This window comes from Schistocerca americana, chromosome 8, assembly GCF_021461395.2.
Source record: "Schistocerca americana isolate TAMUIC-IGC-003095 chromosome 8, iqSchAmer2.1, whole genome shotgun sequence".
Taxonomy (NCBI): domain Eukaryota; kingdom Metazoa; phylum Arthropoda; class Insecta; order Orthoptera; family Acrididae; genus Schistocerca; species Schistocerca americana.
The window spans coordinates 302708054-302732968 of record NC_060126.1 but is presented as its reverse complement, the minus strand read 5'-3'; the positions used below and the strand labels follow the sequence as shown (position 1 = coordinate 302732968).

Below are 24915 nucleotides of genomic sequence, written 5' to 3'. Positions count from 1 at the left end.
TAAAGTTTTTACCCTTTCTAAGACTTTGTCCCCCACTTTCGGGGATCTGTGATCATTTTCTCTGCCAGCTACCATTCAAAACAAAAATGCTACAAACTTATGCACCTAGAATCGTATCCCCGGAATCCTATCCTAGTTTTTTCCTACTTATGGTGTATAAAATATTTCATATCCGTTCCTAAGGATTGTAGAGTGTGGTAACGTGCATGGGATTTGTGAATTTAAAAAAGGTTTTTTATTCTGTTTCGTTTTGCAACACTAAATATTAATAAATTTCTAGAAATGAATTCTTACATATGGTGCAGTTATTATAAGAATCAAGTAAGTAATAATGATATGCCACAAATGCTATCTTCAGGGATTGTCTTAGCTGTTTTGGCGACTGTAACCTCAAGCATAGAGTGAAGGTCGCGCACTGGCGCTGGATAGGTGCCGTCGTGCATTGATGCGAGACCCTGCACTGTAGAGTAAAGCCTTCTCGCTAGCGCTGTATAGATGTGGTCGTGCGTTGATGCGTGCCGACCCACTGCCCTCAGACGTTGTGGCCTCTGTATCTGAAGAAGACTCCGTAGATGCTGTTGCTGATTCCGATGTTGTGGTTGCCGTTGATGTCTATTGCATAGCAAATGTTAGTTGCCATTCTAATATATAGTGGCAGATGCAGTCAGTGAAACAATAGTATTTTATAAGGAACATTATTATACTATTCATTTACAATGTATGTAGGAAAAGCTTACCTGGTAGTTACTGCATCGCCAACAAGCAAAGGCATAGTATCTGATGAGATCACCTACCAAACAGAACGAAAATATTTTATTGGTGTGGCCTAGGATCTGTAAACACATAAGCAAATATTTCAATAGCTCTCCACTGAAAAACATTCTTTTCCCCTAGTGTATTGTACCACCGAATACAACGATAGTGTCTGTAATGTGTGATGACAATTGGTTTTTCACGTTAAAGTATGAAAACATATAGGGCGTTCTACGAATGAATGCTGCTAAGCACCTTGCTAGGTGTTGGCAGTCTATCATCGTGGAAGACGAAATCCAATAAAACATCAATCATTGGAATAATTTTCAAGCTTGTCGTCAAATGTTGCGACACAGACACACGTTTATGATAGTCATGGCCACGTTAGAAGACTGAATAACTAGTACATGCATCCCACGTTGTAGTGTTCGTTTACTTATTGAAATATATGAACATTACCGTGTACTTATCTTTCTATCGTCAGTCTTTCGACTCGTTCTTTTGTGTCTGTCTCTCCTTATTTTATCTTGTATTAAGGTTTAATACCAGTGTACCTACCTTGCTCATCTTCCAGAATGCGATTTTACATATTCCAAACTTTGTCTCTCTCTGCTATTTTTTGCCCTCTACAAGCCCCTTTGGTGCCAATTTAACTAGTCATGGATGAAATAGATAATATCTGAAAAAATCAGTTCATTCCTCAGGTAACTTCCGAAGCCCTCTTTATCACTTATTATTTTCAGTATTTCTTCAGCTTGTACTATGTCTCTCCTCTATATTACTAACTATCGCTGATAACATGAGATTTAAAATGTTTCAGGTTTCTTCAACTCCAGGCTCCCTGTGAACCCGTGTTTGAGCTACAATTAAGTGCTGTGCTACATATATGTGTTTTCAGGAATTTCTTCTTCTCTCCCAAATCAGTGTTTAATTCAAGTGCAGATATGTTATTGAAGAAAGCTTTCTCAGTTTGGGCTAATGTTCATTTAATGTAGTAGTTACTTTGACTGCCCTTTGCTACCTTACAATGCTATTACAAATAATTGAAGCGATTTCATAAATTCACTGTAGCTCCATTCATTGACATATGGTCACGACATACTACAGATACGTTGAAAAACTCATAAAGTTTGGTTCGGCTGAAGCCGCACTTCGGGTTTCTGCCGCCAGAGCGATCGAGAGCGCAGTGAGACAAAATGGCGACAGGAGCCGAGAAAGCTAACTCCATTCGGCGATGGTATGCGCAGTTTAAAGCTTCTGGATGCCTCTGTAAGGGGAAATCAACGGGTCGGTCTACAGTGAGCGAAGAAACGGTTGAACGCGTACGGGCAAGTTTCACGCGTAGCCCGCGGAAGTAGACGAATAAAGCAAGCAGGGAGCTAAACGTACCACAGCCGACGGTTTGGAAAATCTTACGGAAAAGGCTAAAGCAGAAGCCTTACTGTTTACAATTGCTACAAGCCCTGACACCCGATGACAAAGTCAAACGCTTTGAATTTTCGACGCGGTTGCAACAGCTGATGGAAGAGGATGCGTTCAGTGCGAAACTTGTTTTCAGTGATGAAGCAACATCTTTTCTTAATTGTGAAGTGAACAGACACAATGTGCGAATCTGGGCGGTAGAGAATCCTCAAGCATTCGTGCAGCAAATTCGCAATTCACCAAAAGTTAACGTGTTTTGTGCAATCTCACGGTTTAAAGTTTACGGCCCCTTTTTCTGCTGCGAAAAAAACGTTACAGGACACGTGTATCTGGACATGCTGGAAAATTGGCTCATGCCACAACTGAAGACCGACAGCACCGACTTTATCTTTCAACAGGATGGTGCTCCACCGCACTTCCATCATGATGTTCTGCATTTCTTAAACAGGAGATTGGAAAACCGATGGATCGGTCGTGGTGGAGATCATGATCAGCAATTCATGTCATGGCCTCCACGCTCTCCCGACTTAGCCCCATGCAATTTCTTTCTGTGGGGTTATGTGAAAGATTCAGTGTTTAAACCTCCTCTACCCAGAAACGTGCCAGAACTGCGAGCTCGCATCAACGATGCTTTCGAACTCATTGATGGGGACATGCTGCGCCGAGTGTGGGAGGAACTTGATTATCGGCTTGATGTCTACCGAATCACTAAAGGGGCACATATCGAACATACGTGAATGCCTAAAAATCTTTTTGAGTTTTTGTATGTATGTGCAAAGCATTGGGAAAATATCTCAAATAATAAAGTTATTGTAGAGCTGTGAAATCGCTTCAATCATTTGTAATAACCCTGTACTTCCTACACGGGAGCTTTCTAGCACTTATGCACCACTATGTTATTCCTAATTTGATGTGAAAGGAATAGTTATTCTCCATTCAACCATCGTTCATCAGATTCGCTTTTGTTTTGTTTATCCCTAAACCCTCTTGCTGACTAAGTGTGCACCCATATCATGTTAGCAGGACTTTTGAGTCTTCCTTATCTTTAGCCAGAAGGGCTACAACACTAGCGGAAAGTAATATTGGTATCTTTTCGGCTTGAAGGTATATTACTTCTCCTAAAGATTCTTTCAGGTCCTTCATGGTTTTTCCCACGTACTAGTTAACAATAGCGGTGATAAACTACAACACTGCCTCAGACCCTTCTTAACACAAACATGTCTACTCCAGGTTCTTCCTTTTAGATGTAGGAGATTATTCGTTTGTCTCCTTTCAGCAGCATTAATATTCTGGTTACTTAATATGTCAGGTAGTTAGCCTACATTCTAAGGATTGTAAATTTACTTTATGCTGTTCACTATACATTGGTGAATTATATTACTTAAAAAGTAACTGCTTAATTCTTATACAATAGTTAGTCGTTAACAGTCTGCTTTATATCTACATATATTTGCAGTACAGCAATACCTTTATGTTGTCGTACTGTTCAACTTCTGACACAATGTCCGGCTTCTGAAAGGTAAATGTAATTGAAATGATGTTGATACCCATACTCCATCACAGTAGAGGCAGGAGATAAATACAACTGTACTGAGTGAGTTTGGGTGAGTGTGTGTGTGTGTGTGTGTGTGTGTGTGTGTGTGTGTGTGTGTGTGGAGTTTTATGCTAGTGTGGGGAGGGAAGTCGTTTCGATGTTTATCATTAACTTCCTAGAAGTGTTGTGTGAAGCAACGAACTCCACGACCCGTTATTCGTGTGAAAGTGACCGACCAGAATGTAACTAAGAGACTTCATGAAAAAATTTCAAACTACATTGCTATAGACTATTGCTATAATGATCAAGCACTTTTCAGTAAATACAGTCCTAATATACAAACCTATGGAAAAATCAGGACGACGTATCTGATTTGATAGCTCCAAGCATCGATCAGGACACGACACCTGTGCTGAGCAAACACCTGCAAAAAGAAAAAGAATGCAACATATTTCTTACAATATGAGGAGATCAGGGAGATACAATTTACTGTATACCACAGTAATGAGTCCTTGTCGTTAAGAGAAAAAAATATAGCAAAAAGGAAATCTTGCGGCTCTCAGAATGTTTCATTATGATAAATCGTTATGGTTTCAGTGCTCTCCAGATCATCCGAGTCATATTCCGTGCAGTTCCTACTAATACGTATGGTACTATTAGATTGCAGTGACTACAGCGATATTAACAGTATAGTGATAAGAGAGTGAAGTAAGATAAACTAATGTACGCATTCATGTTTTCGCAGCACAACGTATGATACATTAAATCTGGGGCGTGCAGACAAATAAAATGTATTTCTTGTCCTGATATTTCGATCGTATACCTTTCGGCCACTTTCAGAGTGAGCCAACAGAAACGCTAGCTTTTGCTGTGCTGTCAGACTTCAGTACATTTACTGTAGAATGAATTACCTCATACAGATAGTGTCCGAAACACTAACAGATACTCCAGATGAGATTTACTTTAATTTCAGATACTACAGATGATCGTTGGTAGCTTGATTAGTGATAGTTACATTGGCAGAAGACAGTTGCTGAATACTGTAATTGCTGTAAGGTAACACATTGTCGTGCCCTACAGACAAGATTAATACACGCAGAAGCCTTACCTTCAGACAACAATTATAATCTACTTTCTACTGAAATACCTTGTTTTCCAAGATTTCTGCTAAGTTTGCACTTCCATGTACTGCATACTTCCCACTTTGACGAAATGTCAAGTTGTATTGTGTCGCCGACAGCAATTAATTTTAAATGAAGCGAAAGAACAAGAAAACACTGACCCAAGTATACATGTATCTGCCACCAGAATGTAAAATTGAAGATACTGTAAGAAATTTGGATTAAAGACCTGCATTTCCCATAAAAACTGTAGAGCTGTAGGTGATGCACTTGTGCAGATGACTCTAACGTCGAAACTTAACAGGGGAGATCGGGCAACACTGTCATAAGTGGCACGATGGCCAACTGGTATTATATGGTTAGGTTGCGCCACCGGCCAAGGACGTTACTAGCAATAATACAGTGGCCTTTAAACAAATACGTTAGAGTACTTAAACTGTCGAGTGAGGGTGGGCAACGATTTTATGTTTTCCTTTTAGTGAAAGTAAATTTTGCTTTTTGAAGATATTTTGTTGTATGCCTGAGGACAACACTCTTGTTAAACAAGTAAGTACGACGATATTAGTCCATAGTTCAAGGATTACAGCGATAGGTGTTTAAAACGTTTTCGTAAACGAACTAAAATAATTTGAATATGGCAACGGGGCACAATCGCCCACTTAAATAGTGGGGGAACATCGGTCCACATGGCCAACCTTCCTCGCTGTCTTTATGTAAGAAGTACTTTTATTTGATAGATACATTCGTTATTTGAGTCTAAGTCATATCTAATGAAATTTTGTAGGAGAGTCAATTATAGGTTGCGTTGATTTTAAATCAGTAACGTGTTTAAGATTTTAAATTTTATTTATATTTTACTTTTTGATTTTCATAGATGCCTTCTTTCATAACAACCTAACGCTGATGGGTGTGGCTGAATTGCTGAAGTTGGTCCTTCAATTGCTCAGGAACACAATGGTAGCGCTTTGCCGTCAAAACAACGCCTCTTAAGCTCAACGTCACTTCAGCTGACGAACCGCATTACCCCACCCCTGAAGAAATCCAGTCATTTGAGAAATGACAAACAAGGAAAAACCAGAAAACTAACCGCAAAGAATTCGGCTACGCTGACAGACACTCCAGTGAAAGATGCGTTACAATGGGAAAAACAAGCCTCCACGGAGAGCAAAGAAACCACTGTAAAGGGAAATACTGGTGTTCTGCTCAAAAACCTATTACCTAAAAAGTGCCAATTGTCAAGCTAAATTACATGATTAAACTCCTCAGATAAAAACAGTAAGGAAGTAGGCATTCCTAAGAAGGTTCTTCACGATGAAGAAGATGAAGATGAGGATGTCCTGTGCCTCGGTTGCCTTAAACCATTCTGTCACAGCAATTCAGTTGATGAAAGGACTCACAAGGGGAAGGCCTCAGACACGGCCAACCGATTCGGCTGAAATTTGGGAGGTCGCTTGTGTACAACCTAAAAGGAAGGACTCTAAGATATTTTGAGAAAATCACCCCTAAATGTTTTGACGAACAAGCCATTCAAAATTGGAGGGATCGATAGATAATTGTAAAAAGAGCATTTTTCATCATCAGGTATGGGGTTCGCAAATGCCAACTTTTCCAGAAAACGAGGAAAGAAACCTTTACAACTGCCACTTCTGTAGCGACATGGTAAACGCTTTTCGCCGACAGCGCCGATAGCGCTACGGCCAAGGTAACTGACTGGGAATCGGAAAACTCGGGTTCGAACCTCGAAGAATATGACCGGATTTTATTATTTTCGTTTGTATTTTTCCATATCTCAATTGATGGGGATAGGAGGGTTAATAAGGTAAGTAACTCAATAAGGAATGAAAATAACAAGGTAGGGAAACTAATTTCCTTGCCAGCACGGCAGCTCAGCGTGTTCGGTAAGAGGGTTAGCTGCCCCCTGTAATAAACAAACTGAGTTAGTCGATCAACAACGAACTTAAACGGATGTCTTACGACGTCCGCCCCGAGCAGATACAACGAACGAAAGCGATCAGAATGAGAAAAAAAAGGTAACTGGCTGAGAATCGGAAAACCCGTGGTCGAATCTCGAAGGATCTTAGCGGATGTTATTCTTTTCGTTTGTATTTCTCCATATCTCAATTCCTGGGGATAAGAGGGTTGGTAAGGTAAGTAACTCAATAAGGAATGATAATAATAAGGTAGGCAAACTAATTTTCCAAACGCCGTGAGTTAATAAAGTATTAAACTTTTAAGCCTTGTCACATGAAAACAGCTCCGAGTAAGAGTGCTGCAAATTCCTCACGAAGGATCACAGATAGCCAACCGCGCGACGCTTGTTTACAGCGAGGCACGGGACAGAATGCACGCGGCGAGAGTTATGTTGTCGCGGTTGCCTCTTCGTCATATCATAGTTGTGAACCTGGAAGAGTGAAGGTGTCCTGCACGAGCCTTCTAGAAGTCAATCGGGAAGAGTTGTTTTCCGTCATTAGGCTGCCGCGAACCTCGCGGAAAATGTAGTGATTTTTCCATCGTTAATGCACCGAATGAATTATGTTTTGTGAATGAATGCATAAGTAACATATGACGAGTATTGTATGTAGTTTGTAGTAATTAGCTCGTCTGTTTCTGCCGTAGTAATCAGTTATTGTTTGTTGTGTCATATCTTTCAGGTGCATAATCTGAATAATGGAGGACGTACACCCTTCGACTAGCGCTGTAATATATAGTTGGGAGCTTGTCACAGACGATGGCAAGCGGGAAGTTACCGACGCTGTGGTTTGGTTTGTAAAAGTGTTGCAAGACAGATACAATATCAATGCACTTCTGCAGTGCAGTTCTGTTTCTCGGCGTTCCAGATTGATAGGAGCGGCTATCGTCAAGCGATCTTTGGAGCTGACGAACGAAACGACTTTTGGTGATACTGAAGTACTATACCATGAAGACGAAGCAGAAGGTGATTCAGTGGAGGATATCCCAACTAGTGAATCCCAAATGGTCATAACACTTTGGAAATCTCCACGTCACTGGGAATATGTGCCTCATCTGTTCCCGATGAGTATTACGAACTGGTTACTAAACAATTGAACTACGGTGCTACACCCCTTGAAGTAAAAGTAAAGGCGCTAGCGGTAGCCAGGAATCATCCAAATTGGAACTTACAAACACTGCAAAAGAGTGAAGCAACAACAGCCTTGAAAAGGAAGAAGGACTTGAAATTGTGGGAAAGTGATATCGTTAAATGAGGGACAAGATACGACAAATAACAGGCGATAAATAAGTGGACATACGACCAATTTGTCAAATTTCGTGTTCGTAACGAGAATGTAACAACGAGGATACTTCAGGAGTGGGCTGCAGGTGCAGCGCTTCAATATACGGCCAACAGGGATTTTACGTCAGCTGCATCATTATCTTGGGCAAAAAATTTGAAATCGGAGTATAGAACTCGTCAACGGCACGTCATTAAGTACGTCTCTCATAAGGAGGTACAACATATAGAAGATACACAGAAAGTGGCGGCTCTTTTCTGAACGAAAACGGCGTCACTTATAACCGGTTTTAATCGTGATTACGTGAACAACACCGATGAAACAGGATGCGAGTATCGGGTGAACATTCAACGCATGTTATCACATAATGGAGAAAAACGAACTCTTGTCGCACTTGATAGTAAAAACAAACTAACACATTCGTACACGGCGCAATATGCCATCACAGCCTCTGGAAAACTGTTGCCTAAGGTTTTCCTGTGTTTACAAGAAACGAATGTTACATTTGGTCCTCGGGTTTTAGAAGAGGTCAATCGTTTAACCGACTCGTTGAAAAATGTTTACATACGTTTCTCATAACGAGTTTTGTCTAATATTGGATTCCTGGAATGGATAAATTAATACTACAATATATGACACAATGTATATAGATGGCGAGGGTCAGCCGACGTGCACACTAAAAGTAATACCGCCAAACTGCACACCTTTGTGCCAGCCGTGTGATGTTTATTTCTATCGCCAGGTTTTTTAACAGCCAGTAACCTTTTTTTCATTTTGTTCGATATAGTTCGTTGCGTTTGGTCTGGGCGGATATCACAATACATCCGTTCAAAGTTGATCGTTGATTACTTGACGGAGTTTCTTTATTTTCCTTTTTTTTTTAATTAAAGAGACACGCAGCCCTCTGACCGAACACGCTGAGCTACCGTGCCGGCAAAACGTTGGCCGTTGTGCTATCGGCGAAATGCGTTTACCGTATGGGTATAGAGGCGGCAGTTGTAAAAGTTTCTTACCTCGATTTCTGGAGAAGTATGCGTTTTTGACTGATGTGTTGGTAAATGTTCCAACACCTTGTAGATAGAGGCGGCCTAAATGCACGCTATCTAACGCAGACGGGCGTGAATTCTGGAACAGGATAAGGAGTGAATGCTAATAAGAAAAGTATGCAGCTCCTCGAATACTTAACTTTATATCGTCCTTGTGGTACATCGCTCTTGATAATACAGATAAGACTATCTTCAGATACGGTTAATGGCGCCTTGCTAGGTAGTAGCCATGGACTTAGCTGAAGGCTATTCTAACTGTCTCTCGGCAAATGAGAGAAAGGCTTCGTCAGTGTAGTCGCTAGCAAAGTCGTCGTACAACTGGGGCGAGTGCTATATCGTATCTCGAGACCTGCCTTGTGGTGGCGCTCGGTCTGCGATCACACAGTGGCGACACGCGGGTCCGACATGTACTAAATGGACCGCGGCCGATTTAAGCTACCCTCTAGCAAGTGTGGTGTCTGGCGGTGACACCACATTGACCCCATACCCGATGATGAAAGATGCTCTATTTACAATTATCTGTCGATCCCTCAAATTTTGAGTGCATTGCTTGCCATAACCTTTAGGGGTGATTTTTCCAAAAATGTGGGGATGTTCACCCAAAATATCTTAGATTCCTTCGTTTTAAGTTGTATATAAATGACATGCCAAATTAGAGCCGAATCGGTTGGTCGTGTCTGAGGCCTTCCCTTGTCAGTGGCCAAGTTACGAGCGGTGGGCACACCCATTTAAAATGACACGAAAGAACTTTTTCCTTTTTAAGAACGTGAAGATCCTATCAGTGATTCAGACAAAGACTGATAAAAGTTCAGGACATACTACTCTGTCAAGCTGTTATTATAACAATGATAATACAATTTATGGTTTTAGTTTTTGCGAAAAACTGTAATAATTCTTATTAAAATCGAGTCTTAGTATTAAAGTCGACATATGTTCAGTTAGATAACTAATTAAGTGATAAAGTTACGTGCGTCAAGTTGCCCCAACTACTGGGCCATTTTATTCCATTGATGGCGTAATTTGGCTTAGGTGGTATTACTGTACTAAATATTGTTTATGTGAATAGACAATCAGGGAGACACCACAAATGATTAGCTGCAAAGCTGCTGAAACAATGTACCAAAGTTTCCACATACAAATAGCAATGGAAACATTTGAAATGCAGATCGAAAAAAAATCAAGAGAAAAAGGGCCAATCTGTCCCGTTCTCCACTACCAAATACTTCTGTTGTTCACGAACTGTTCCTCACTTAACAATATTTTGTTCTTACCTACAAGTATCTATGTTTTCTTTTTAATTTATACTTGTATTAGCTAGTCCATCACACACAACCAGTACGCAGAGGAAAGTAAATGTCTATGACAGCCGAGTATTCGCCTATACCTTTGGAAAAGGTGACTTACCTAGACACACAGCGACAACAAGCACGGAAAGGAGTGTTTTCTCCATGGCGGAAGACTGAAAGTAATCGTGGACTTCTTCCTTTATATATCATTCTTCACCAGTAATTTTGGACGCGGAAGAGCATGCGTAAAACCGAGAAGGTCACCGTGATAAAAGACTACTTTCGGCAAGTTGATCACCTTCCTTCTTGTTGCCTATTTTGGTGATAATTAGACAGTGTACATTTTTGTGATAGTCGTTATCTACTTCTTCTAATAAGCTATGTGGTATTGGGGAGAAGCCTTATAAGGAAGACGATGATAACATTTAAAATATGTATCTTTCCAAAAGTTGTTTCGTGTCATTTGTCTTCCTGTTTGACTACGGTGAAGAAGACTACCGAAGGAACCTGCGTGCATGAAACAGTATCCACTCGTATTGCAAGTTATGAGTGATTAAAAGTCACCAATAATCAACATCTGACATTGACGTGTTTGGCTATTTCCGTTCTTAGATACAATATTCGTGACTACATTTTAGGCAAGTTGTTCCAGGTATTTGCAGACAAGGTGCCATCTGCAACAAACAGAAGGGATCGCTGTAGAAACAGCGAAGTTCGGACGATTGTAATTGTTTCGACGAGCAGTAGATGATCCAAAACCTTCGTGTGCGGGGAATAGGACTGAAGATGGCATAAATCAAGCTGTTTCGACTTCCATTCATCATGAGCAGTTACCTGACATAGACCTTACACTCCCGGCTTTAGACATGTTTATCGTAAGCGATGCATTCCGCAGCCATTGAGAATGCTCGATGCTTAAGACAACTAAATCCGAAGGTAGCTACGTGTGTTCACAAGAGTTCGTCGTTCACTGAAAGGAGAGCAAAAGTCTTTTCTTGTTCAATTAGAACAGAATATCCGATTCTCAACATGTACTTAGATCTCCGTATATGTTCGTAGAACCTTTCTTTCTATTAGAACAATAGGTCCTATAACCATATGAAGAACGGGAATGGAAAACGTTCTAAGTGTCATTAAAAGAAAAACGCGAATCCATTGCTGTTGTGATCTCGGTGCTCTGCTGCATTTTCTTCAACCTGATTTAGGTGCAAGACTATGGAGAACATGCCTTCGTAAACGTGCTTAGCTGTATCTCCCTCAAGAATTCCAGTGCTGTTAGTTGGAACAGTTCTACTAGTTACAAAACGAATGTAGATTTCTGAACATATATTATCACAGATAAAAAATAGTGCCCCAATATTACTGGTACTTGGAACAAAAACTTTTTTCCCACTATTTCATAGAGAAGTGACATTTGTGAGGCTGTGTATAAAATATTATTCGAATTTTGAAAAGATGAAACAAGCGACCAATCCCTGTCAATAATGCTATTTATTTCCACAAATAGCGCCGTTACCGGTTTCAAACCTAAAGATTCATATTCAGACGGCTGTTGATTTTTATATTGCATTTGTTTCTTGTTTACATTAATCGTGGGAGTAAAGCCAGAACCAACAAATGTAAAGAACAACAAATGTGCAACAAACGGAAACGTGCGGCTGAAGACGAACGTGTCGGCTGGAAATCATTATGTTCAACGTTTTTGTAAACAAATAATAGTACTATCAGTGACTTGTTGCTGTTTTTAGCAGAATCAACTTGTAAAACGTTTTTTATTGGTAACTGGACTCAGTCAGTTTCCTAGTATGATAGTAGAACGTTCTTAATTAACAGTTTATTTTCTAGCTTGTCTCGCTTTTTTTCACTGATGTGGTGAGTAGCAAAATGCTGTTGTATTAGAACACACTCCTAATTTCTTCGATAAACATCAGTTAAGCACAAACAGAGATACATCGTCTTTACGCATCCGAAAACAAGTACTTGTGAAGTAATCGACTATTCTTTCCCTCGATAGCCGCTCTTCTGCTGCTGACACTGAATAAGTGGATCAAGTGACAAGAAACTTATTTAAAATGAGAGCTTTTAAATAAAGTCCCCATCTACACTGGTGTGCGCACATGCGTTTAATTCGTTTATTTTCGGGACTAGATCTCTGAACTCAGGTATTCGAGATCCTCAAAACTACATGTCTGTATCGATTTGTGTTTATTCTCACGGACATATACTACCAAAAGTAGGACCACTGTGCTTATACACTGACTTCTTTCACACGCCGCTTTACTCTTTAACTGTTAGTATTATCCCGTTTCTTGTACAGAACTGATCAAAATGCGCTATTTCTTAATTAAAGAGGTGTTCATATAACTCACTGTAACTCTTCCATTAGTATTTCCTTTGTTAAATTCTGTCACATGGCTTCAATACGTCACTTCTGTCGTCTACTAGATCCGGTAGCTAAACTCGATGTGTACTATGAAATCCGTCATTCACATATGCAAAGACAGGGAGCTGAAGTCTGTGAGACACTTTAACTGATGTTTTCTCCTTCTAGTAATTTTTGCTCTTGTTCGTAACAGATTCTGGTACCGTTTGCGTTATGTGTGACACCTAAAAGTTGTTTATAATGGCAAACAATGGCTTTAATCTTTGTTAACACACTGTCATTTCCAAGCCTTTCATCATGAAAGGCGAAGGACACATTTTTATTGGTGGAGACGCAGCAACATTCCATGCTATCATAAATCTGTTGATACGGATTGTCGAATCATCTTTCCTCGGGAGAATACCTAAATTCATCACCACTTTTGGTTGCACTGATTAAACTCCCGTTGTTCTTTGACAATACGCCTTAGCCCGGTCTTATATACGCTATGATGCACCACCAGCGGAATGCGCTTAACACTCGCTCTCCCATTCTGGAACATGTAGAGGCACAACCATTTTCTTTGTGAATTATTTTACATGGACAGATAAAATGCTTTCCTCAACTGTCACATTTTCCTTTATGATAAGAGCGAGAGGTAGGAGAGTCACATATATAAAATTTAAATACTGTTGACTCTGAATTGAAAACTATGAAATTGTGAAAGGGAATTCATTTAAGAAAGGATTTTTCGAAATTCTAATCTAATCCAAACAGCATTTTAAAGCTGATTCTATGACAACTTAAATTTGGCTACTCAGTTAGAAATAAAGCATACAAAAGTCCTTGTCCTGGGAAATCCAACCCGTATGGTGGTAAAATAAGGAGGGAAACGATTTATGAAAATATTTCATTGCGAATGCATTTTTAAAGCTAAATCCTCAGAACTGGTGCTTTTCCTTCTCGATTAGAGATGAAAGAATTCGTCTCTCACTGTTTTTGGAAATTCAAACTAAGGCGTTGAGATAGGGTCAGAGTGATGCACTGTCTTATCTTCGTCCAGCCCTAATCACTAAAAATAAGAAATTGAAGTTTGGAGAGGGTGTGTATATTTATACTGTAGTCACAGTTTAAGAAGAGATTGTCAGATATCCAACTCATCAGGGGGTGAAACAAGGGATCAAAAGTTTTTCGAAAGTATGTCGTTATTAAGGGAAATTCGAAGCTAGAACTACGAAAACTGGTTTTGGTTTCTCAGTCAGAAAATAAAAAATCCGTGTTTCAGCATTTCTGGAGATTAAACCACTGAGGAGGTAAAATAGTAAGTGAAATTTTTTTGAAAATAAATGATTACAAAATAATAGCTAATGAATTTTTAAGGCAACATCACTAACAGTTTGTATCTGAAATTAAAACATACACATTTCATTGTTTCTGGAAATTCAACCCTAAGGGAGTGCAATAGTGGATGAAAATTTTTATAAAATATTTCTTTACATTAAAAAACTTCCAAAGCTACATTAATGGAAATTAGTTTTTTCACTTGTATGTAAAGAAACATTTTTAAGGGATGAAAGTAACTATATAAATATCTCCACAATGACCTAAATAGTATGATTAACAAAAACTTTGGACACAGCTATCAGAATCAATTTTGGTCAGAAGTACATTTGGAAAAGTCCATGCCTATATGGCCTCAATTACAACGAAAAGCTGACAAGATGGTCCAATTTGTGAACAACGCACAAATTCTATTAAATAAAAACAAAGAAACCTCTTCAGGCCTTGCCATGTACACGAACATACCAGCAAGTGGTAAGCTAGTACACACATATATATACATATATATATATATATATATATATATATATATATATATATATATATGTGTGTGTGTGTGTGTGTGTGTGTGTGTGTGTGTGTGTGTGTGTGTGTGTGTACAGTACTTATAATTTTTCCCAAAGCTAATGCTACTAACTTATATTTACTGGACCATCGCTTGGAAGTTGTAATGAAACTGGTTATGGTGAGATTCCAAATTCAATATTCAAAACCCAGAAACCCACTACCACATAGCTGTACAAAATTGCTTAAACGTTAACTTATATGAACACATACGAGGTGTGGCTAGAAAAAAACCGGACTAGTACTGGTGAAACAATAAAACGAATGCAATAAGGCTGAAAGTCGCGTGGCCTGTCACGTGACTCTCGCTCCGCCTACTGCTCGAGTTTCATCTGCCTCCTGCACTCAGTCTGCCCGTGGCGTCTGTTTTAAGTAGTTGACGTTTTGTCTGTGCGTCGGAAAATGTTGAGTGTACAGAAAGAACAGCGTGTTAACATCAAATTTTGTTTCAAACTAGGAAAATCTGCAAGTGAAACGTTTGTAATGTTACAACAAGTGTACGGCGATGATTGTTTATCGCGAACACAAGTGTTTGAGTGGTTTAAACGATTTAAAGATGGCCACAAAGACACCAGTGATGACACTCGCACTGGCAGACCATTGTCAGCAAAAACTGATGCAAACATTGAAAATATCGGTAAACTTGTTCGAGAAGATCGCCGTTTAATAATCAGAGCAGTGTCTGAGTTAACAGGAGTTGACAAGGAAAGTGTTAGGCAGATTCTTCATGAAAGTTTCAACATGAACAAAGTGTGTTCAAAAATGGTTCCAAAGTGTCTCACAATTGAACAGAAGGAACGCCGAAGAATGATTTGTTCTGACATCCTGGAAAACATTGAAAGTGATCCCACCTTCTTACATAATGTTATTACTTGCGATGAATCGTGGTTTTTTACTTACGATCCCGAAACTAAACGCCAATCGATGCATTGGAAAACTCCTGGTCCTCCACGACAAAAAAAAAAGCACAAATGTCTAATTGAAATTCAAGGCAATGATGATTGTTTTTTTGACATCAAAGGGATTGTGCACATTGATTGGGTACCAGAGGGACAAACAGTGAATCAGCATTACTACATTAGCGTCCTGGCTACCCTACGTGAGCGAGTACGGAGAAAACGGAACGATTTGTGGAGAAAAAAGTCACGGATCCTTCACCAAGACAATGCCCCAGTTCACAGTGCGTTGTCAGTGAAGACGTTTTTGGCAAAACACAACATTCCCATCTTAGATCATCCACCCTACTCACCTGATTTGGCCCCCTGTGACTTTTTTCTTTTCCCTAAAGTCAAGTCAGCTTTGAAAGGAACTAGATTTGAGACTGTTGAAGCAGTAAAAGAAAAAGCGACGGAAGTAATGTATGGACTTACCGAAAATGATCTGCAGCATTGCTATGAACAGTGGAATATTCTTATGGAGCGTTGTAGAGACCGAGGAGGAGAGTACATTGATGGAGATAACATGAAATTGTATATAATTGTAAATAAATGTTTTTTCCAGCATCAGTCCGTTTTTTTTCTAGCCGCACCTCGAAGTGTAATTACAATAATGATTATGGACTTCTTATAAGGTTAACAATTATTTGTATTTTATTTACAAAATGTTATCTTCCAAAGATGATTTTGCGCAAGTGGATCGATACATGACAGTATTTTCTTTGCTACAAGTTGTCAGAGGCAAATCTTTGTCTTTGAGAAGTCTGCTTTACAGGTCTGAAGTGTGAGGATGGTGTGTTATACTGTTTTTTATTGTGAAATGAAATGACTGAAACTATAAGCGTTAATCACCATCAGTGAACATATGATTTAATAGAGGGAACCCAGACATCCTTGAGACCAGCATAAAGATTTATACCTAAGAATCGATTATAAACAATCAACTTACAACAAAGACGAGGAATAAGAGATGAGTATTGCTATTAAAATTCGTTATTCAAATTCTACTGTTGCTATCTTTGACTGCAGTTTGTCACTATCTCAGTGTGGCAAGTGCTGTGAAAATGTAACCTGCTGCTCAAATTAGTAACTTACTTCAAAATTAATAAGTCAACTTTTGGCAACTAGAGGATGCTGATGGACAGAATATGTTGGCATCATCCGGATTGTCTGAAAGTGAAAGACGAATACTGTGTTCGATTATTTTTCTTATTGTAGATTGAAAGTACATGAATTGCGAAAATTGTATGCAAGAAATCTACGAAGTAAGAATCACTGTGACAAGACAGTAACAATAGCAGCAAAAAGAGTTCGAAAACAAGAAGAAGAGGAAGAAAATTATGAAAAACAAAAAGTGAGGTAAACAATTAACAATGTCAACATCCAACAACAAAGTTAAGTACTGGATGTATTTTCTTTATTTTTCCCTTTTTCTGGTGAAGTGTTTCTTGGAATAATCATTGACAATGATAGTCATTGAACAGGAGTCTAAGGTAATGGAGGGAAATAAGACATGGGAGCAATGACTGTCATTGAACAGGAGTCTAAGGTAATGGATGGAAATAAGACATGGGAAACTTAAGTAGTGTTGTGAAATAAGAACTGGAATTCTCCATTGATGAAGCAGTAGTGTGGAAAAAGACACAGAGGATTAATGTACATTTTTAAAAAAGATGGAAATATTGATATAAATACCATGCTGGCATTGTTAATAAAAGTGACTAATCAATAGCTTAAAGGTAATAAGCAGCAGTTTGTAAAAATTTATGAGCAATTTGAAAATCATGAACAAGGAAGTAAACATCAGTTTAAAGAATTCGGCCATTAAATAGGAGCATTATTAGCTGATATGGGTAAAAATACAGCTAAACTAAATGATATCAATGAAAATATTAGGGGTTGGATGGTCGATTAGAGATTGTTGAGCCCAACATGTAAGAAATTGAACTTAAATTTAATACTGAAATCAAAAACGTCAAAGATGGGGTCGCTGAAGTTAGAAAAACAATTTCTTTCGAAAAAGTGCATGACGATATAACTCCTGTTGAAAAAATGTAAATAGTCGAATTTAGATGTGGGTAAGTAATGTTGACACCAAACTGAAATTTTTTGATGGCACAACATATACAGATTTTAAGAAAGGATATTTAGATAAATGTTGATCAGAGACTAAAAAAGACAGAATTAAAAAAGTGAACTTCTCAGTGGACCTAATTACAGTGAAGGTCATCTTAGCATGAAGCAGTTTTGCAAAAATCCACTTAAAAATTAGTACATTTGAGCAAACCTTTTGATAAACTCATCCGGACTGATGTTTTAAAAAGGTTACAAGCTGGGGTATAGTGGGACGTAGCCTATTTGCCAGGTGACAATAGACCTGTTTTTTAAATGTGTGTATCAAGAAGATGAAAGTTCTGAAAAACAGGAAAATACAACTATAGTAGACACACACATTTGGAAAGAGGTAGAAAACAAAATTGGCACTGTAAAAATCCCAACATGAAGGAACATAGTGACCACAATGATGGTAACAATTATCATCAGAAGGAACATAATGGAGTAAACGGTAATAATTTTCATTCTGAATAGCAATATGGTAATAGCTGCAACAAAAACGTGTTGTAGAACCAAAATGCTTTCGACCATACATAGAGAACTATGTATTTACAGTTTTTCATAAAATTTTGGGCTAACAACCTAAATGTGGTAACTTCCTTTTTGCGTGTACGACGTTACATTTCAAGTTATATTTTTTATCTTCTTTGATAAAAAGTAATTAGTTTTTTATAGTGTCATTTGCCAATGTTTAGAGTAATGTTTTAACTAGCTAATCATTTGAAAAGTCGAAGCTTTAAATATAAGTCTCAGTCTATTCCTGAACATTTATTCAGTTCTTGTTTGTGGAATATAATGAATTAGTACTTGTGCCATTTCCATGTTATTTTTGGTCATGATGTTTGTGTGAAAAGACGCTGGAATCGGAAGTGACCATTAGAAAACTCCTTTTTGCTATCTACAATTGATTGTCACCCAATGAAACTTGTTTTGGGAGGGTGTGTGGAAAGCACCACACCATTTCTCACAAAATAATTGCAATTTCTTTTCTCTGTATGTAATTTACTTGTATGTACTAGGATAGATTTTATGCTTAATATTATTTTTTGTGTATGTATTGAACTTTCAGGTTACCCCATTCAATCAGTAAACTTTATCTAGACGTGAAAGAAGAATGTAAATATAACAGCGACAAATAGTTAAGGAACAGCACTTTAAAGCAAATTTCTGTGTTGTTGACATTTTTTGCATAATCTATGGAAAATATATTTTATATAAATAACTAAATATTCGAGTTTTCAAGAAAGCACGTAAGAAAGAGCTAGTTGTCTCATTCTGTAACATAATTTGAGATATCTGAAAAGTAATTTTTCATATCCTATTGTAATCTATTATGTAACATGTAAACTAACAAATGTAAATAGTTTCTAACAATCGGAGACTAAATGACAAAAGAGTGATAAAATTGATAACCTTGCACATGAAATGTAAGTAGGGGGTCTGCTGGCTTTGGTGGGTACGCCACTTGGTGACTGGTGTCTTTCCAAGCTGGGTTTACCCATTCTTAACTTCTAGTAGACTCAGAGTCTTTCCTGTCAGGGTTCTGTTTCCACTGCGTTCTTCAATTTGTTTTACTCTTTTCAATCTGGGGTGTATCCTAGTTTATGTCACCACAACTTCTGTGAGGTGGTAGACGGATCTGCACTTCATGCACTGGCCATTTTGTACATAAAAAATTAATGCGAAGAAGGTCCAGAAATAATTTTTGTGGTTGCTAATTTTTTTATTCTGAGCGTTAAATGTTCTGTACGAAAGTTAAATTTGGAAGTAAGAAGGTCCTGGTACCCATTCTAGATGATAAATTACAGACAACTGTGGAGTTTGGTAAAATGAATATGCACTGAGTAACAACACTGCAGAAAGTAAAGTGAAGTTAGCTTCAGTGAAAGCCTGACATACCTGATGATGATGTAAGGCTCTATAGAGGATGCGTAGGTATTAGTGAAAAATGTAAAGTGTAAAAGACATTGTAAAATGTTGTTACCAAAACATTTCATTAGTGTTCTGAGCAAAAGTTGTAAGCTCCTAACTAAGTTCGTTAGTTTTTTCCATGGTCCAAAGTATTTTGCTCTATTTTCTTTAGAGCACTTCAAATAACTCTGTGTGTTCTAACATGGTTCCTTTTGGTCATATAGCATTACCAATCAATGATATTTCAATTACTGAGGACAGATTTATAAGCACTGGTACATAAGGAAGTGTAAAAGAAATTTTTTGTGTAGTGCTTATTAACAGACAAAATGCTTACAGACATTTTCATGAAATACAAGTTATACTGTCATGCCAATATGATATAATCACTGTTATATCTAACATCTTCTCCATATCCCATACATGTTACATGATATTTGCTAAAAGTTTGAGAGCTACACAATAGGTAAAAGATCAGACTTTCAAACTGCTTTGAAAATTAGTGAGAAAAGAACTTTTTAAAGCGAAATTTTGCTATGGCCTCTCTTGAATGAAGTAATGACACTAAGGTATTCAAATTTTTCTATTTCATGTAATGAGGAATATATGGACATTGATTTGCTATACTCCAAATCTTGTTGGCATAACCAGTTTTATCATTTTGTATCAAAATCGTTTTCCCTTTTATGTGTAAAAATTTTTTTGGTGGAGGCAAGTAGTTGTAATAAGACAGGTTATAGTGAGATACGTGTACTAACCGATCTTGGACGAAATTTTATGTTCCCAAGATGATTTTGCACAATCAGGTCGATATATGTTTAGTATTTTCTGTGCTACATGTTGTTAGATGTAAATCTTTGTCTTTGAGCTGTCTGTTGTACGAGTCTGAAGTGTGAAGATGGGGTGCAAGTTATGTGTGTTACACTAATTTGTATTATGATACGAAATAGTTGAAAATGTTAGCATAAATCACTACAAACTTCTTCAGTGTTTGTGTGATTTAATCGTGTGGCAGACGCGCTTAAGGTTGTTGCGTCAGCAAGTGCGTGCAGCACTCAGTGCCGCCTACTTTTAAACACATAAAAAATCAGTTTTTTAAATTGTTTGGTGGAATTAATTATTTATTGTTTATAACATCATTCTTAACAGCAACTTTTAATATGATCTGTATACATATATCCAAGGTGCATAGGAAATTTAAAATTGTTACAGAATAAGTGACATACGTTTCCAGGATATTTCCTAAGCGCTACTTTAATAGCAAATTCTAAATAAATTATAACGACAGATATGATTCGATTGTTTACCATTGTTAAAGCAGGTTTTACAAAAACGTGTAATATGTATAAAAATTTGCTAGTAATAATAAAGTCAGTAAATACATATTCAGAATCACACACTTTCTTCTTCCAGAGAAGCTCTGCAATCATTACATGTGACAACATTTTGGGAATGTTGCTTGCAAACGAATCTTTTGCAGGTATTGCAAGTGACAGTAGTTTTATTAGTTTTTTGAACACCACAATGATGACACCTCGTTCACCTTCTCACAGTCTCATCGTGATTGGCGTGAATTGATTGATGTGGTGACAGAAATCCTTGAATATCTCGTGGTAGAGTAGAGAGCTGAGCCCTTTCTTTCAAACGGCAGTCCATCAGAGCCAAGGTCAGGTTTGTTAGGTAGTTTTTTCTTCTGAATCTTTTCTCTGGATTGTTTGCAAAAAACAAGACCTGGGAATTTATCACAGCAACATTCAGATAACGAAAAAACAATGCTAAGGGCCATCTTCTTGTGGTCCATTGTGTAGAGTAGGATGTACACATATAATCCACAGTATCGACTCCACCTTTTGTTGCATTGTAGTCCAAATTTACAACAGACTTGCCTGTAGCGGTGGCGATTTCAGCAGTTTCATGTACTGACGACAGGAAAAGCACAGCCTTGTTCCTTTTTGTTTGGCACGAAACAAGACCGAAATCATCTTGAAATCCGAGAAGACAATTTCCAATTTCTCCCAATCTGTTGGTGAACAATTCTGGAGGTATTTCCTTCATGTTATTTTTCAGTGTTCAAATGAACGCTAGCCCATTTTCTAAAGGATGCTGGGTCACAGGGTAACTACTGTAGTAGTTGTCGTAGCTACATTTCTGTGAGTTTCCTTGATTGGCTCAACCAGTCTCTTCACAATATCCATTGGCTGGTTAGCTGCGACATATGGTCCAAGATTCTGTCTGCCGCAGTATACTTCAAAATTAAAAGTATAAAGTGTCTTGCTATCTCACAATCCATACAACTTCAATACATACTTAGCAGGCTTATTGGGCATGTACTGAACAAAACCACAACGTCCGCGAAATGGGACAAGCATATCGTCATTGTGATCTCCCCTGGACTGTAGTTATTTCTGCAGTTGTTCGGAAATGCTGAGTGGAGATTGCGGATAGCAGCAGGTTTATCAGTTGCTAGTCATTCTTTTCTTGTAGAAGTATCCTCAAACCTGAGTGACTGGAGCAAGAACAGAAAGTGCTTGTACCTAAAAGCTGCCCTTAGAATCATCATTCTTGTTCCATTTGATGCCCACAGTTCTAATACATCTGTGCGTCCTCCTTTTTGTACTGCAATGAGAAACATGGCTCCTACAAGAGCCGTTATTTCAGAAGCAGAAGTAGTTTTGCAATCTCTAGCCCTTGGGTAATTCACAGATGATCTCTTGTTATTTATGTACTTGTTTGTGTTTCCAAAGACATAATCAATTATCTCAGGATCAAACAATTTGAGGAAACTTTCAATTTCAGTTTTAGCTTCTCTACCATTTCGTTTCGGGCCAGCTAGGACTTTGATTATATTCTTACGTTTTGGTTTGCCTGGTAGTGCTAACGGATTGTTTATGCACAACGTTTCTTGGTCCTTGCCAATATAAAAATAGCAGTCATCATGTGGCATTCCTTTCACTTCATTCCCGTCAACGCACAACTGTTGAGATTCGCTGGAATGATCTGCGGTTTCAATTATTTCTGCTTCCTCATTTCTGTCGGAGATATCTGCGTAATCTTCTTCGTCCGATGATTGCAGAAGAAGACACTCAATTTCTTCTGGTGCTAGTCCTTTCCTTTGTGCGGATCTGCGAAATAATTAAATAATTGTAATACCAAATCAGTGTTAATAACTAAATCATCATTCAGGCACGCAGTTGTAAAACGAAGTTTCTGATCATCAAAACATTCCACAGTGGTACGGTTACATGTACTTACATTACAGGGCGCGTGCGGTACGCAGTGCCGTCTCAGTGCAGACGTCCACTTCACAGGTGAGTCACAGCTGTTATGGTCGGTATAATGACGACGCAGTAATGCAGTTTGGCGTGTGACTAAACAATCGAAGCATATCTAGCACCACTGTTGTGTGCTCGGAGCGCTGACGTAATTATTGAACGAAAACAAAATTGGCGGCACTGTATGCCGCCATGCGCCCGCTGCCGGGTTAATACAAAAAACCGAAGCATTTCTAGGCCAGCACTAAAAGTTATACCGAAGAATCGATTATGAGCCTTCAACTTACAGTAAAGAAGGGAAATGGAAGATGAGTGTTATATAAAACTGGTTAATCAAATTCTACTGTTGTTATCTGTCGCTGCAGTGTGTCACTGCCTCAGCGTCACAAGTGCTGTGAAAATTTGACCAGCTGCCCCAATTAGTAACTTACTTTAAAATTAAGAAATCAACTTTGGTCAACTAGAGGGTGGTGACGGTCATACGGACGATGATTTTTGTGTCATGATCAGAATCAGCTGGCCTGGACGGGAACTATTTAGACTCCAATACATATATCTTATAAGGATAACTACTAGTTGTGGGAATTAAATACAGCTTGCTTGTTGCATTACCTACGAAGACTGATCGCAAGTGCGAACAAGAGTGGGGCACAGGAGATATTTAAATCTTGTGGTCGCAGAGTAATTAACCAAGCCAGATACACCCAAATCGTAATATCTCGTGTCCCCAAAACTTTGTTTGAAACGTCACTGTAGCTCATGTCATGACAAACGCGATACTTTGGGGACGCGAAGAGCACTTAAGTGTAAAAATAATCTTACGCTGAATATGTCAGTGTATTCAGTAATATGTATAATCCATGATTGATGGTTTCTCTTACATGTAATCATAAAACACACATGTCGGTCAAGATAAATGTTAAACGAAAACAGAAAATAAAGATTCAATAAGTGCTTTGACAAGCAACAAAATACAATACAATGGTTGAAACTAGTAATGTAAGGAATAACAACACAACAGCACAAGTTAAGGAATACTTAGACTTACTTCATAACAAATGGTTTGTAGGATTCTGTAATTTTCAAGTCTGTTACTTGAGCCTCTTGCAAGCTAGAGATTTTGTTACTTACAAAATTTGTCATTACCATATAATTATTTTTACATTTCATAACAAAGCCACAAGAGGGAAGATGTCCTTGATTAAGTGCGTGCAGTTTTTAGTGGCGAGGTGGTGTTGTTTTCGAAGAAATATCTTCCATCAGTAAAACTGTGCCGGACACGAATACATTTGTGATTTGTTTACGTGGTAATCGCAATAAGATCAGATGTAACTTTAACCAGTTATTGTTGCACTTCAGTGTGGTTAAAGCTAGACTCCAGGTAACCATGGTCCAATAGTCAGATGTAGGGAGTGTGTCACATCAAGTATCAGAAGGCAAATTGACCAGTGAGAATGTGTGTAACGTTCGCGCTTCAGCAGTGAGGTAACGTCACCTGCTACAAACTCAGCTGTTGCTGAGTCTATCGCTACGACACCAGATTCTGTTACGAAAATACTCCGTAGACAAGAAACTACGATCGGTAGTTTGACGAATTAACAACAAAACACATCAAAACAGACATATTTCGTCTAGTAAGCGAGACGTTTTGCCTTGTTAGGTTGCACAAGACACCGAACAGCTTAAAAATCTAACCAAGCAGTTGATAACCAAAGTTGCTAATCACGTAACTGGGTTACAACAAGAAGATCTTAAAAATGTCACAACCGAAGTAAGAGAGAGTTGTTGGGTGCATCGCTGAGTCGGTAGAAGAGTCAACTGAGTACTTTAACTCTCTACAATCGCCACAAAACACTTCAAAAATCAACATTTCAGCAATTTGTAAGAAAGGTGGAAGATATTAGCACCAAACGCGAAAAAAAGGTAGATCAGTTTTTAAAAAACACTAACAGATCACAAAAAGATTAGAGCCAGACTTACAAAATGTGGCACAGAAAACCAT

General features: G+C 38.3%; 1 protein-coding gene across 1 annotated transcript; it reads right to left on the bottom strand.

Moving 5' to 3' along the window:
* Positions 1-212: 212 nt before the first annotated feature.
* Positions 213-10587, bottom strand: LOC124545287. Its single transcript, XM_047124173.1, has 4 exons — positions 10532-10587; positions 4053-4133; positions 738-790; positions 213-612 (listed from the first exon to the last, which is right to left on the bottom strand). Exons 1-4 carry the CDS (start codon positions 10575-10577, stop codon positions 391-393), a joined length of 402 nt encoding a protein of 133 aa, XP_046980129.1. The 5' UTR covers positions 10578-10587; the 3' UTR covers positions 213-390.
* Between the last annotated feature and the right edge of the window lie 14328 nt (positions 10588-24915).

Excerpts from the sequence above, each read along its gene's own strand:
- LOC124545287 (XM_047124173.1), bottom strand. The coding sequence starts at position 10,577 with ATGGAGAAAACACTCCTTTCCGTGCTTGTTGTCGCTGTGTGTCTAG. Across the intron at positions 4,134-10,531 it reads TGTTGTCGCTGTGTGTCTAG|GTGTTTGCTCAGCACAGGTG; the intron begins GTAAGTCACCTT and ends TTCTTTTTGCAG. Across the intron at positions 791-4,052 it reads TCGTCCTGATTTTTCCATAG|GTGATCTCATCAGATACTAT; the intron begins GTTTGTATATTA and ends TCTGTTTGGTAG.